This window comes from Kogia breviceps, chromosome 7, assembly GCF_026419965.1.
Source record: "Kogia breviceps isolate mKogBre1 chromosome 7, mKogBre1 haplotype 1, whole genome shotgun sequence".
In the NCBI taxonomy this organism is placed as follows: Eukaryota; Metazoa; Chordata; class Mammalia; order Artiodactyla; family Physeteridae; genus Kogia; species Kogia breviceps.
The window spans coordinates 15,562,599-15,578,385 of NC_081316.1; the positions used below are offsets into that span (position 1 = coordinate 15,562,599).

The following is a 15,787-nucleotide window of genomic DNA, read 5'->3' on the forward strand; positions in this document are numbered from 1 at the left end:
GGCGCACGGGCTTAGTTGCTCCACAGCATGTGGGATCTTCCAGGACCAAGGCTCGAACCAGTGTTCCCTGCATTGGCAGGTGGATTCTTAACCACTGACCCACCAGGGAAGTCCCTTCAGTGCAAAAGTGACTGCACTCCAGGTAAAGCTTCCAATAACTTGATCCACCTCAGCAAATGGCTCGGACTTTCCGCCCAGCCACTGCCCCTCCCATTGCTTTAACCACTTGTCACTTACTGCCCCATGGGATCTGTATCACTGGGCAAGGCAAGATGTGCCTCCGCGTTCATTGAGATGGTGCAATTTTTCTCCTCTAATCTATTAAAGGGGTAAATTACATTAATTTCTTTGTCTCTAACCTTGCAGTTTTGGAGTAAATCCAACTTGGCACCATGTGTTATCTTGTCTATATATTACCAGGTTCAGTTTAATAATTTGTTCAGGATATTTTACATCCGTGTCTATGAGCCTGCAGTATTTCTTTCTTGTTAAGCTTTTGGTATCAAGTATGCTACCTTTATGACATGTGAGAAGGAAGGTCCCTCTTTTTATATACCCTGGCAGGATTTGTACAAGGTAGAATTATTTGTTCTTTGAATGTTCAGTTAATCTTGCTGTTGGAGCCATATAGGCCTGGGGTTTTCTTTGTGATAAGATTTTTAAAAATTTTATTTTATTGAAGTATAGTTGATTTGCAATGTTGTGTTAGTTACTACTATACAGCAAAGTGATTCAATTATATATATATATATATACATTCTTTTTCAAAATATGCTTTTCCATTATGGTTTATCATAGGATCTTGAATATAGTTCTCTGTGCTGTACAGCAGGACCTTGTTGTTTATCCATTGTATAATCTTTGAGGTAAGATTTTACCTACTGATTCAATTTGTTTAATATTATAGGAGTAATCAGGATGTATACTTCTACTTGTTTTAGTTTTGCTGAGTTTTATTTTTCTACAGGGACTTGTCTATCTTTATATAAATTTAAATATAAATAGTTAAATTGTATAAAATATAAAAGTTGCCATAAAGTTGTTTATAATATCTTCATATTTTTATTTTCGAACCTATCTCCCTTTTTATTCCTGTTATTGTTAATTTGTGCCTTCTCTTTTATTTATTTTTTTATTTTCATTTTTTGTTGTGCCTTCTCTTTTAAAAATTATTCTGAATGCATCTTGCCAGAGGTTTGTCAATTTTATTGGTATCATCAAAGAACCAAATTTTGACTTTTCTGGTTCTTTCCATTAGTATATGTTTTCTATTAATTTCTGCTCTTTATTACTTTATTCCTTCTATTTTTAATTAGGTATATTTTTCTGCTCTTTTTAAAAAGATACTTATTTTGAAATAACTTTAGAGTTACATAAAATTGCAAAAACAGTGCAGAATTCCTGTATACCCTTCACCAAACTTCTTCTAATGGGAACATCTTATACAAGCATATGACAGTTGTTGAAGCTAGGAAATTAACAGTGATATACTGGTATTAGCTAATCGATATATCTTATTTTAATTGTGCCAGTGGTCCCACTAATGCCCTTCTCCTGGTCCAGGATCTAATCCAGGATTCCAAACTGCATGTAATCGGTTATTCATTGTTGTGTAATAAATACCCTAAAACTTAGCTGCTTAAAACAACAAACATTGATTATCTCCTAGTTTCTGTGGATCAGGAATTTGGGAGCTGCTTAGCTGGGTAGTTCTTGCTCAGGGTCTCTGATGACATTGTACTCATGATGTCAGCCAGGACTGAGGTCGTCTGACATCTTAACCAGACTGGGGGATCTGCTGTCAAGATGGCTTATTCACAGAAGAGCAGGAGGCCTTGGTACCTCACCACGTGGGTCTCTCCATAGTGATGCTTGAGTGGCCTCATGACGAGGCAGCTGGCTTCTCCCAGAGAAAGTAAGGTTGAAGTTGCAACGTCTTTTATGATCTAGCTTCAGAAATCACAGGGTGTCATTTCCACAACGTCCTATTGGTAAACGGGTCAACCCTACTCCATGAACACCAGGCTCACTCAGAGGCCACCTGGGAGGCTAGCTACCACAGCTGTCCTGTCTCCTTGGTCTTCTCCAGTCTGGGACAATATCTCAGATTTCTTTTTCTTCTATGAACTTGACACTTGTGAAAAGTATTGGCCAGTTATTTTGTAGAGTACCCCTCAGTTTGGATTTATCAGATGTTTTGTAATGATTACTTTGAGGTTATTCATTTGGGAGAAGAATAAAACAGAAGTGGGGTCTTCCCTGGTGGCGCAGTGGTTAAGAATCCGCCTGCTAATGCAGGGGACACGGGAAGATCCCACATGCCATTAAGCCTGTGCGCCACAACCACTGAAGCCCGCGCACGCTAGAGTCTGCCTGCCGCAACTACTGAGCCCGCGCACCACAACTACTGAGCCTGCGTGCCACAACTAATGAAGCCTGCATGCCTAGAGCCCGTGCTCTGCAACAAGAGAAGCCACTGCAATGAGAAACCTGAGCACTGAAGAGTAGCCCCTGCTCGCTGCAGCAAGAGAAAGCCCGCGGCAGCAACAAGACCCAACACAGCCAAAAATAAATAAAATTTTAAAAAGAAAGAATAAATAAAATTTAAAAAAGAAAGAATAAAATGGAAGTGATGTGTGCTTCTCATTGAATCATATTGGATGGTATATGATGTTGGTTTGTTTTATTACTGGTCATGTTAACATTGATCACTTGGTTAGGGTGGTGTCTGCCAGGTTTTTCCACTGTAAACTTACTCTTTTCCCATTTGTGATTAGTAAACATCATGGCGGGAGATACTTTGAGTTTATGCAAATATCTTGTTTCTCATCATACTTTTGTTTACTAACTTTAGCATCCATCAATGATTCACGCCTGCAACAATTACTACTGTGGTATTTGCTTAAGGTGAATTTATTTATCTATTTATTTTTGAATTTTATTTATTTTTTATATTGCAGGTTTTTATTACCTATCTATTTTATACATATTAGTGTATACATGTCAATCCCAATCTCCCAATTCTTCCCCGCCCCCCACAGCTTTCCCCCCTTGGTGTCCATATGCTTGTTCTCTACATCTGTGTCTCTATTTCTGCCTTGCAAACCAGTTCATCTGTACATTTTTCTAGATTCCACATATATACATTAATATATATTTGTTTTTCTCTTTCTGACTTACTTCACTCTGTATAACAGTCTCTAGGTCCATCCACATCTCTACAAATGACCCAATTTCATTCCTTTTATGGCTGAGTAATATTCCATTGTACACATATACCACATCTTTATCCGTTTGTCTGTTGATGGGCATTTAGGTTGCTTCCATGACCTGCCTATTGTAAACAGTGCTGCAATGAACATTGGCATGCATGTGTCTTTTTGAATTATGGTTTTCTCTGGGTATATGCCCAGTAATGGGATTGCTGGGTCATATGGTAATTCTATTTTTAGTTTTTTAAGCAACCTCCATACTGTTCTCCATAGTGGCTGTACCAATTTACATTCCCACCAACAGTGTAGGAGGGTTCCCTTTTCTCCACACCCTCTCCAGCATTTGTTGTTTGTAGATTCTCTGATGATGCCCATTCTAACCGGTGTGAGGTGATACCTCATTGTAGTTTTGATTTGTATTTCTCCAATAATTAGTGATGTTGAGCAGCTTTTCATGTGCTTCTTGGCCATCTGTATGTCTTCTTTGGAGAAATGTCTATTTAGGTCTTCTGCCCATTTTTTAAAAATAAATTTATTTATTTATTTATTTATTTTTGTCTGCACTGGGTCTTCATTGCTACGCGCGGGCTTTCTCTAGTTGTGGCAAGCGCGGGCTTCTCACTGTGGTGGCTTCTCATTGCAGAGCATGGGCTCTAGGGGAGCGGGCTTCAGTAGTTGTGGTGTGCGGGCTAAGTAGTAGTGGCTCGCGGGCTCTAGAGCACAGGCTCAGTAGTTGTGGCGCATGGGCCTAGTTGCTCTGCGGCATGTGGGATCTTCCCGGTCCAGGGCTCGAACCCATGTCCCCTGCATTGGCAGGCGGATTCTCAACCACCTGAGTGAATTCATGGGAACTCCCTGTCTTTGACATTCTGATTCTTTGAGTTTCTTAAGATGTGTCGTCATTTTCAAGTGAATCTCACTGCTACCCTGTCCGATGACTTTGAATTTTATATATTCTCTTTCCTTCTTAGCCCCCAATTCCTCAGTTGAAGGTTTTGAAATGGGGAGGCATTTAGTGAGTACTTAAAAGTGTGAACTTAAAACCATTAAGGCAGGGACTTCCCTGATGGTGCAGTGGTTAAGAATCCGCCTTCCAATGCCAGGGATACGGGTTTGAGCCCTGGTCTGGGAAGATTCCAAATGCCGCGGAGCAACTAAGCCCATGCGCCACAACTACTGAGCCCGGGCGCCTAGAACCCGTGCTCTGCAACAAGAGAAGCCACCTTAATGAGTAGCCCCTGCTCTCGGCAACTAGAGAAAGCAACAAAGACCCAACGCAGTCAAAAATAAATAAATAAATAAATTTCTTTTTTAAAAGTTAAGGCAGTAAATACTGTTAAATTTATGTTATGTGTATTTTATCATAGTAAAAACTGCAGGTGCTGACTGTCCAATACAACTGACTATAAAGCGTAACTGAGCCAGTGAAGATGAAAAGGCTTAAGGTCTGCTGTGGGGGGGCGGTGGGGGGGGCGGTGTGGAGAGGATGAGCTAGGTGGTCCTGGGCAAAGCCTTCCTCCCCCACCTTGGAGCCGCTGTCCGGGCTCCCCATACCCCTAAAAAACCTTGGGAGGGGAATGTGGCCCCTGGGAATTCTCACGCCAAGACAATCTCCTCTCTGGATCCCATGTTTGGGGATTCCTGGATCTGAAACAAACACAGACACATCCAGCGACCCTTCCCCAGCAAGGCCCAATCCCTGAATCACATCTTACTCATCAGCCGCTCGCTGCAGCCCAGGTCAGTCGCATTCCCGCCCCGCGCCTTGGCTCTGCATTTGTAAAGAGCCGAGAGGGACTCCTGCTGCCTTTCAGGCTGTGGGGTCCAGCTAGCCTGCCTTCACCCCTCTTGTAGGTGATGAGACTTTGGAAGAGCTCTTACCTTGGGGAGCCGCAGCTGGGAGGCGAGTGGTGGAAACTGACTGGATTTTCTCCAAGTAGAGGTGGGTGGTGATGGCGAGAAGCCCCACCCTTTCCCAGGAAGGGGCCTGATTGGTGGAGGGCTGCGGGGGTGGGGACGCCCTGGGGCTATATAAATGAGCTCGCTGGGCTTGGAGTTACGCTGTAGGTTAACTCCTGAGCTCAGGTAATGCTTTTGGAGGGAGGAGACTGGGCTGCTTGTGGGAACCAAGATGGAGGCCCCTGGGTTGACCGAGGTGTGGTGGAGGGGTCCCTCCCCCAAGCCCCATAGTTGGAGTGTCTCTCTTCGTAGCTAAAAATGTTTGAGGTGGCCCCACCTCAACTTGCCCTAAACCCCAGTATTTGTCCAATAACCTTCCTCTCTCCGGGCCTCAGTTTTCCCTCTGGGCGGTAAAGGGATGGTGGTTCTTTCAGGGCTGCCGCTTTGGTGAAGGGTGAGGGGTGGTTGTGAGGTGGGAGACAAGAAGGAGCCGTTAAACTCTGGCTTTGGGGTCAGACGGGCTCCACCTTGAAGTGGCCGTGAGACCTCCATGCTTCAGTTTCCGTGTTTGAAAAATGGGTCTACTTACCAGGATGAAATAAGATAATGTCCTTAAAGCATTTAACACAGCTCCAGGCACTTAGGAAGCCCTCAGGGTGCTTGTTGCTGCTGTTCTTCCTCTCTGGCCTGGTCTGGGGTGCCAGGAGGAGGGGGGAGGGTGCTGTAGCCTCCAGGAACTCTGCTGCTTTTCTGGCCCCATCCCCGCCCCCTCCCCCTGCCCGCCGTGCCACATCTCAGTTTCCTTCTGTTCTGAGCCCCCATTTCTCCATTTCCCATGCCTCCACTTCCTAGAGGTCATCTGTCAGGCCAGCACACTGATCCCCTTGACTTCTGCGGGGCAATGGGGTACATGCTAAGTCCTGGGGCTGCTTCCTTTACAGGTCACCCCGTCCCACCCCACCTCACCCAACCCCACCCCCCAAGAGATGAGTGATGCCCAAGATCCTGCCACAATCCCTGCGGTTGGCACCCAGGTGAAGCTGAGGGGCTGGAGCCGTCAAGGGGAGGCGGGTGAGTCTTTCCATTTCCGCCAGCACCAGGAGCTCCAGGCCTTCCTCAGCCTTCTGGGTGAGTCCACTTGGGGGCTGGCACGGCAGGGGCTGTGGGGACCAAGCGTGAACAGGTATGGGAGGCGGGATCTCAGCTTGCCCGTGCAATCACCTGCAGCCTCTGTCCCTTCTCTTCTCAGGTGGCCCCAGCTTGGCAGGTGGGGGGTGTCATGTCAGAAAGTGGGTTCAGGGGAGGCTTAGGCTTTGGAACGGCTACTGCCCCTCTTATCTTGTGTGTGGGGGGGTGGTAACCCCAGTCCACCGTTTCTCCTCTCTACCCCCAGAGCACAGTTTCCTCCAGGATTTCCTCTCCAAAGATCCCTGTTTCCAGATTTCAGATAAGGTGAGAGGGCACAGTGGGGGCAGAGGCCAGCCTCACTTGGGGAAGATTGAATTAGTGGGGCTCCGGTGCTGCTAATTCGTTGGGTCCTCTGGTCTGGTGGAGGGAGTGCCTCCCTGCTAACCCTTGTCTTTGCAGGCCCCTCCCCACCATTTTACCCCAGATTTTTTAGCCCCACCAGAACTTCTTTGGGTGCAGAAGGGGCTGGCGCAGCCCCTCCCCACCCAGTGCCTCACTCTAACTCTCCCCATTTCTGCGTCTGCAGTATCTCCTGGCCATGGTGCTGGTCTACTTCCGACGCGCCAACCTGCAGCTCAGCGAGTACACACACAGCAATCTGTTCCTGGCACTGTGAGTGGCCCGGGCGCTTAATGGGGACCCTGACTCGGAGTGGCAGGGTGGGGCAGGGCAGATGCTTACAGCCTCTGTTCCCTGCCCCCTGCCTCTGTGGCCAGGTACCTTGCAAATGACATGGAGGAAGACCTGGAGGACCCCAAAAGCGTGATTTTCCTGTGGGCGCTGGGCCAAGATTGGCATCGTCGAGTGGCAGACTTCCTGTGTCAGAGGGACAAGCTGTGGGCACGGATGGGCTTCAGGGCCGTTGTGAGACGCCAGAGCTGTGAGGAGGTGAGGTCCCGCCGGCACCCTGGGGTGGGGGAAAGAGGCTGGACCTCCCACCTCCCATTAACCATCCACTCTTCTCATGCCAGGTCATGGCCAAGGAGCCGACCCACTGGGCCTGGACTCGGGAGAGGCATCCCCACCACGGCAGGGCTCAGAGGAGCTACCCAAAGTCCCAGATCCCCCTCCCCCGGGGCCCCGGCCTCTCGCCACCCCACTGTCCCCTGTGTGGCTTGCCCCCTTGCCGCAGCCACCGCTACCACCACCCCTGCCCCTTGCCTGTCATATCCAAGTGCCCTTCCCAAAATGCTGAGCGGCACCGCCCTCCCTCCCAAGCTTGTCTCTCAGTGGCTGGAGGCTCCTGGAGTGGGGCCTTCCTCATTATCCTGCCCACCCAGCTGCAACTGGAGCCAGGCACCTACACCCTCCACAGTGAGTAGGGTACAGCAGGGGGAGCTGGGAGGAGCTGGGGGGCAGGTGCGGGCCCCGCAGAATGGGAAGGAGGGGCCTGGGGTCCAGCACGCCTGGGCGTGTGTCCGGCCCTGCCACCTCCTAGACGCCTGGGCTTCGCAAGCTTCCTCTGAGCCTCTCTCCGTCCTTCCTACCCCAGTCTTCTCAAAGCTGCTGCCGTGCCCTCGGCGCTGACACTCGCAGGGTGGAGAACAGCCCTCGTCTGCTCGCCTGCTGACCCAGTGCTCTGCTGGCTGTGGCCCCTTCGGCCTCCTGTCTTCTTGGCCTCAGGCTGGCAGGGCTGCCCATGCCCCCTGCCCCTTCCTCCCAACCTGCAACTTGTACCCACTCTGATCTGACTCCTCAAATAAATTCATGTCCACAGGACACCAACTGTGCTTAGGCCCTAGTCTGGGTCCCTGACCCAGGGTGGGGGGAGGGAGGGAGCTACCGGGAGAGGGGCATCTGCCAGGTTTAGGTACCAGTGGTTGGAGACCCATGAGCACAGGTCCTGTAATAGCTCCTCTCCTCCCATTCGTGACCAGTCATCCTGAGCCTGTTTCCCCTTTTTAACATCTTTGTGGATGGTGAGATCCACACAGTGCAGATGGGACTAAATGAGATGAGGTATATGCAGTCCTTAGAAGAGGGTCTGGAACCTGCTGGACAAAAAAAATGCTCAAAAGGAAAATGGCTCCATTGTCAGTCTAGAAATGCCTGCAGGGTCAGGTCTATTTAGGAATGAGCTTTGGTCCTTGCTCTGGGCGGCAATCGAATATAACGTAATTGTTATAATACAAGACCCCCTTCTCCCTTCCGCAAAGTAAGTTTGTTAATTGGGGGGCAGGGAAGACTCCCCAGAGGAGCTGGCATTTGAACGGGGCCGTGAACAATGTCAGGTTTGCCCATGCTCGGGTGGTGGTGTTGGGGTGCTGGTGGTGAGGAACAGTATTCTTGGAAAGACAGTCCAGAGTAGTGATTAAGACTTGGTCTCTGGTGCCGGAGAGCTTAAGTTCAAAGTCCAGGTTTATGTGTGACTTTAGCCTGTTATTTAATCTCCTCTACTGCCTCATCTGTAAAATGGGTATTACACTAAAAAGGGTGTCGGTTGAGATTTGAATGAGTTAATCCTAGGAGGGTTTAGAACTAGGTTTCAAGAGTAGAGCTCAAATGTGGGTGTTACTAGGAGAGGGAACTGCTGCCCAGAGAAAGGCTAGAGGGGGATGTATGTTTGGGGAGTGGCCGGAACACAAGACAGAAAAGTCTAAAGGGTCAGGTGGCAGAGGAATCTGGACAGGATTCCCCTGCCTCTCTTTGAGTGGCTCCCAAGAAGTAAGGAGGTAAAGCCTGGAGACTGCAAACATTAGAAGCCAGGACAAGGACTGTCGGTATTTGTAAGTATTTGTAAGAATTTTTCAAATAGGTAATATATTCACATGTATGTTTTGAATTTTGCACCAAGTGTCACCTTCTACCCCTGACTCCCAGCCATCTGGTTCCCCTTCCTGGAAGCAATGAAAGTAATAATTCTTGTCCTTCCAGAGAAAGAATCTGAATGTATATAACCGAATGTGGTGTAATAAAAATATACATATTTGGTCTTTGTCCTTGGTTCCTGTTACAGAGCTCCTAAAACCCTTGGAATTTCCAGAGTTACAGGAGTGTCTTTTGTTATTCATAATGAGCTCCTTTGGATCACACCTGAGTTTATGCTAACGAGGTTACTCAGGATGGGGGGGAAAACTGATCACCAGAAAAACTGATCTAGAGGGTGGGAACTTTCAGCTTCCCTACTTCCTCCAGGAGGGACAGGGCACTGGAGATTTGGAGTTTGGGGAGGTCCCCCACCCCATCTTGCCCTCTGAATCTCTTCTATTTGGCTGCTCCTGAGTATCCTTTATAATAAACCGTTAACAGTAGGTAAAGCACCTTCCTGAGTTCTGAGTGTTCTACTGAATTATCAGGCCTGAGGAGGGGTGTCGTGGGCATCCCCAAATTCGTAGTCAGCCAGACAGGAGTATGGGTCACCTGGGCATTCCATTTGTGGCTGGTATCTTGTGGAACTGAGCCCTTAACCCATGGGGTCTGTGCTAACTCTGGCAATTAGTGTCCGAATTGAATTGTAGGCACCTAGATGGTGTTGGAGAGTTGGTGTGGACCCATCGCATGTATTTGGTATCTGGGAAAAAAGATATTTGGTGTGAGACGTGGTGTCAGAAAAAAGATACCACACCAAATATGCATATATGTCCCACCCCCATTTTTAAAACACTCCAGTGGGAGAATTCCATACATCCTACTGTGTACTTATCAACGTTTTGGGGGGTTTGTTTTTTTTAGTTTGCGGTACGCGGGCCTCTCACTGCCGTGGCCCCCTCCCGTTGCGGAGCACAGGCTCTGGACGTGCAGGCCCAGCGGCCACGGCTCACGGGCCCAGCTGCTCCGCGGCATGTGGGATCTTCCCGGACCGGGGCACGAACCCGCGTCCCCTGCATCGGCAGGCGGACTCTCAACCACTGCGCCACCAGGGAAGCCCTTATCAATGTATTTTAAAGATGGTTCCTTGTCTGCACATTCCTTTTGACAGCTGTGTAGTATTCCTCTGTGTGGATGTACTATAATATATCTTTCTTCCTATTGATTGGCATTTGTTTGCACACTTCTGCTATTCCAAACAGTGCTATAGAGAGTCACTAAGACTTTGTAAGAACAGCATTATTCAAATGTGAAGAGGTATCTGTAGAGTGAATTCCTAGAGGAATTGTCCAGCCAAAGGTCAAGTCAAAATTGAAGGACTTTGCCAAATGTCCCTCTGTTGGGGCTATGCCTGTACCGCCCTTTCCCCCCAACCTCTAGCAGAGCATGTGAAGGCTGTTTTCCAGAACACTCACCAATCAGTGAGGTACCAGATTGTTTTATGTTTGCCAACTGCTAAGTAGAAAATGGTGTCTTGGTGAAGGTTTAATTTATACTTTTTTTTGAGTGAGCTCAAGCATTGTTTCATATGTTTAAGAGCTCTTTGTCTACTTTTTTGTGAACTGCCCTTGTCTTTGCCCATTTCGCCACTGTTTTTGCTACCTGACTCACATATAAGGAAAAATAGCCTTTCAGGATGTAAATTGGAAGTATTTTCTTTAGTTTATCATTTTAACTTTGCTATGCAGATCTTTTAGTGTAGTAAAATAAATTTTTGTGGCTGCTGGGTTTTGTGTCATAGTTAAAAGACCTTTTCCACACTGAGATGATTAAAAGAATGTCTCCCTTAGCTGCTGGCTGTATTTTTGTTTTCATTTTTTTACATTTAAATCATGAGTTCATCTGGAATTTATCATATACAAAATTCCTGCCCATTTTCCTAATGCCTTTCAGTGAAAAACTCCTCTTTTCTCAACAGATTTGAATTGCTGCTCTTATACTAAATTTCTGTATGCATTTGGATCTATTGCTAGGTTTTTCTATCTTTCAATGATCTTTGTGTATCATCACCTCTCTTCATTACATTTAACTATTATAGATTAGATTTAATATCTGGTAGGGTTAGTCTCCTGTCTTCAGGAGTCTCTTGGCTATTCTCTTTTTTTAAAAATTAATTTATTTTTGGTTGTATTAGGTCTTCATTGCTGTGCACAGGCTTTCTCTAGTTGCAGTGTGTGGGCTTCTCATTGTGGTGGCTTCTCTTGTTGCAGAGCATGGGCTCTAGGCTCACGGCCTTTAGTAGTTGTGGCTTGCGGGCTCTAGAGCGCAGGCTCAGTAGTTGTGGCACACGGGCCCAGTTGCTCTGCGGCATGTGGGATCTTCCCGGATCAGGGCTCGAGCCCGTGTCCCCTGTATGGGCAGGCGGATTCTTAACCACTGTGCCACCGGGGAAGCCCCTCTTGGCTATTCTTGCTTGTTCAATTTTCCATATGAAGTTTAAATCAGCTCTTCTAGTCCCTCCTCCCCTCAAACAATCTGTTAGAATTTTAAAAAATCTGTTAGAATTTTTTATTTTTTATTTTTTTGGCCACGCCACGCGGCATGCAGGATCTTAGTTCCCCAACCAGGGATGGAACCTGTGCTCCCTGCACTGGGAGCGTGGAGTCTTAACCACTGGACAGCCAGGGAAGTCCCTAGGATCCTTAATTTCGATAAATCTATAGATTACTTTAAGAACAGACATCTTTATGAAGCATTGTTGTGTCCAGAATGAAGTGTCTGTCCCCTGCCTCTACGTATTTCTTTCAGGTGGCACCTATGGCCAGCGACTCCCAAATCTGTACCTCTATTCTGAGGGCTAGTCCCACCCCCAGGCATCTCCCCTTGGATGGGGGTGGGTCCCAAAGGTACCTCCCAAACCTGATCCTCCAGTATCCCCTCCAGATTAGTGTCCCCCACACCATTAATCCACTCAGATTCCTCCCTATCTCCCAAGAGCCATATCCAATCAGTGGCTATGTTCTATAGGCGTCTTTAACAGCTTTATTGAGGTATAGTTGACATACAATAAACTATGTATACTTAAAAGGTACATTTTTGTTTTGACATGTATATCCCCATGAAACCATTATCACAATCAAGGTAATGAACATACCCATCACCCAAAAAAGTTTCCTCAAGCCCCTTTGTAATCTCTCCCTCCCACCCTTTCCCACCTGCCAGCCCCTCCAGGCAACCACTGATCTGCTTTCTATCACTAAATTGCCATCCTTTTCCTCGAATTTTCATAGAAATGGAATTATATAGAAGAATGTACTTTTGTCTGGTTTCTTACACTCAATATAATTCTGAGATTCATCCATTGTTGTTCCTTTTTATTACTGGGTAGTATTCTATTGTATATATACGCACAATTTGCTTATCCACTCACAATTTGTTGATGAACATTTGGTTGTGTCGAGTTTTGGCTGTTTCAATTAAAACTGCTATGAATATTCACACACAAGTCTTTGTGTGGACACATGCTTTTATTTCCCTTGGGTACATGCCTAGGAGTGGAATGGCTGGGTCATGTCGTAGGTGTGTATTTAACTTTATTTTTTCTTTTCTTAAGATAGACTATTTTTTTAGAGCAGTTTTAAGTTTACAGAAAAACTGCTCAGAAAGTATAGAGAATTCCCATATCCCTTTTCCCACCTGCACACAGTTTCTCCTATTAACATTTTGCATTAGTGTGGTATATTTGTTACAATTGAACCAATATTGATACATTGTTATTAAAGTCCATAGTTTACTTTAGGGTTCACTCTTAGTGTTGTACATTCCATGGGTTTTGCACAATGTTATGTATCCACCACTACAGTATCACACAGAAGAATTTCACTGCCCTAAAAATGCCCTGTGCTCCCTTCCCCCACCTTCCCTGAAACCTTGGCCATCACTGATCTCTTTACTGTCTCTAGTTTTAACCTTTTCCAGAATGTCATATAGTTGGAATCATACAGTATATAGTTTTCTTATACTGGCTTCTTTTTTAAAAAAAATAAATTTAATGAATTAATTAATTAATTTTTTGGGCTGTGTTGGGTCTTTGTTGCTGCACGCTGGCTTTTCTCTGGTTGTGGCGAGCGGGGGCTACTCATCGTTGTGGTGTGCGGGCTTCTCATTGCGGTGGCTTCTCGTTGCAGAGCACGGGCTCTAGGTGCACGGGCTTCAGTAGTTGTGGCACGTGGGCTCAGTAGTTGTGGCTCACGGGCTGTAGAGCGCAGGCTCAGTAGTTGTGGCGCACGGGCTTAATTGCTCCGCAGCATGTGGGATCTTCCCGGACCGGGGCTTGAACCCGTGTCCCCTGCATTGGCAGGCAGATTCTTAACCACTGTGCGACCCGGGAAGCCCCTATACTGGCTTCTTTTACTTAGCAATATGCATTTAAGCTTCTGGCATCTTTCAGTAGCTTGATAGGTTATTTCCATTTATTGCTGAATATATGTTTAACTTTTAAAGAAACTACCAAACTGTTTAACAAAGTGGTGGTATTCTGAATTCCCACCAGCAGTGTATGAGAGTTCCAACTCCTCCACATCCTTGCCAACACTTGGCATGGTCGGTCTTTTTAATTTTAGCCATTCCAGATTTGTAATGGTGGTCCTTCTAGTTGATTTAATTTGCACTTTCCCAGTGAATAAGCATTTTTTCATGTGCTTATTTGCCATCCAATATCTTCTTGGGAAATGTCTATTCATATCTTTCAACCATTTTTATTGGATTATTTTTTTAAGCTGTAAACGTTTTTTAAATATTCTAAATACAAGTCCTTCATCAGATACACATATATATATTTGCAATTATTTCCTAGTCTGTGGCTTGTCTCTTCATTTTCATAATAGTGCCTTTTGAAAACAAAGTGTTTTATTTTGATAAAGTTCAATTTAATGTTTTTCTTTTATTGTTTCAGCTTTTTGTGTCATATTTAAGACATCTTTGCCAAGCCCAAGATTGCTAAGATTTTTCCTATGCTTTCTTCTAGAGGTTTTATAGTCCTAGAGTTTATATTTAGGTGTATAATCCAGTTGGAGTTACATTTTGATATAGTGTATCCTAAATAGTTATCAAATCCATCTATTTCCCACTTGTGTCTACCACCTCCGTAGTTTGATCCACCCACACCCAGGCATCCTTCTCCTTCATTTGTACAAATCTGAGCAGCCTTCTATTTAGAACAAAATCCATCTTCCATGGCCGACCCAGACCTGCCACACCTCTTCTCTCCCTTTCTCTCTCTGTACTCAAGCAACACTAAGAATATTTCAGTTCCTCCATATGGCAAGGCAATTAATTCCCCTCACTGGCATTTCACCCACCCCTGCCATAACTCCTTTTGTCTGATTTATGCCTCTTCTAACACCTAGATTAGCTAAGGCTTCAGTTATGGGCTTCCTTCACACCATTCTTCTTCCCAATTAATCGTGGGTCTAAAAGTTTAGGCTATGTCTGCCTCCTTCAGAGAGAGCCAAGGCCATAGGTCTTCACCATCTTATGCCCGGGTGAGCACAGTGCCTTGCACATACAGGAGGTGGTCAGTGCCCATGAACAATCAAACGCAGTCAGCAGGAGTGACAGTTTGCTGGAAGTAATTCTGAGGACTGTGGGACACATAGGCTGAGCCAGAGGGCTTTGAGGGGAGGGGTGGCCTCTGCTACCTCTCCAGAACATCTTTCCTCTCCCAGGCCCCTGCTCCCTGTGATCCAGTCACAAGGAACACTCGCCATTCCCGTTATTGGCCTGTGTTCCCCCAGCCTCTGGACCTTTGCGCACGCAGTTCTTTCAGCTAAGAACACCCTTTCCAGCACCTCACCTGCCTAGTTAATTCCGAATTTTCCAATAGGATTCACCTTCCTTAATCCCCAAAGCTGAACCAGGAGAGCAGCCTTCTCTAGCACACGCTGGTCTGCCTTAGTCATGGGTCTCTGTTAGGCAAAGACCTGTCGGGGTTTAGTCAAGATTGGACACATTAATGCCCAGTGGTAAAGAGCAAAGAGCTCAGAAGCTGGTTCTAGCCCTGACTCACCAGTTGAAGGAGCTGAGCAAGTCGCACTCTCTTAGGCTTCAGGTCTCCTCATCTGTAAACTAGGAGTGAGAATGGAGTCAGATTAGATCAGTGGCTCTTAACCTTCTTGGGGTCATGGGCCCTCAAATCCTAGGAAGGCTATGCACTGTTTCCCCAACAAAATGCTTGCGTGTACATCATATAAGGGCTTCGACCTGCTGGGTCGGGGCCCCCAAGGTCAATCAAAAGCCCTGAGCTGGGGGACCGGACCTCTGCAGTCTCGCTCCCTCCTACTTCTCGGCGCTCCGCCTTCTGCATCTCGGGAGGTGGGGTCTCTCCGGGCCCCGGGTGGGCCCACTGTCCTGCTCGCAGTCTCTCCCGCCGCCTCCCGGGTAAAGCGGCACACGGGCATTCCCAGGTGGATGGGCGAGGGAGGGCTTGGAGGAGAGGGCGGGGATGCCGGCTTCGCAATTTCCAGGTTCAAGAAACCTCAGAGAGCAAGAGAAAGATGGGCTTCCACAGTTCCTCGTTTCATCACAGTCGCTGCGCGAATGGGGAATCTAAGGCCGAGAGGGGCAGGGACTCACCCAAGGTCACGCAGCCAGCCCGGGCATGGGGGACCGGTTTCCCGAGCCCCGCCCGGCGCCCGGAGCCGCTAAGGCGGGGTGGCGGCGCTCCAGGGCGCGGGGCTGGC

The 15,787-nt window shown here is 47.0% G+C and overlaps 1 protein-coding gene across 2 annotated transcripts; it reads left to right on the top strand.

The window, feature by feature from the left end:
• The first annotated feature begins 5,122 nt into the window (after positions 1–5,122).
• On the top strand, positions 5,123–9,228 carry SPDYC (speedy/RINGO cell cycle regulator family member C). 2 transcript variants are annotated; one of them, XM_059069240.2, is made up of 7 exons: positions 5,123–5,154; positions 6,053–6,239; positions 6,505–6,563; positions 6,826–6,911; positions 7,016–7,187; positions 7,271–7,613; positions 7,792–7,878. In XM_059069240.2, exons 2-7 carry the CDS (start codon positions 6,098–6,100, stop codon positions 7,824–7,826), a joined length of 837 nt encoding a protein of 278 aa, XP_058925223.1. In that variant the 5' UTR covers positions 5,123–5,154; positions 6,053–6,097; the 3' UTR covers positions 7,827–7,878. The 2 variants fall into 2 exon arrangements, with proteins under 2 accessions (XP_058925223.1, XP_066893657.1); XM_067037556.1 differs by lacking the exon at positions 5,123–5,154 and adding an exon at positions 5,271–5,297 and having other exon boundaries at positions 7,792–9,228.
• The last annotated feature ends 6,559 nt before the right edge of the window (positions 9,229–15,787 follow it).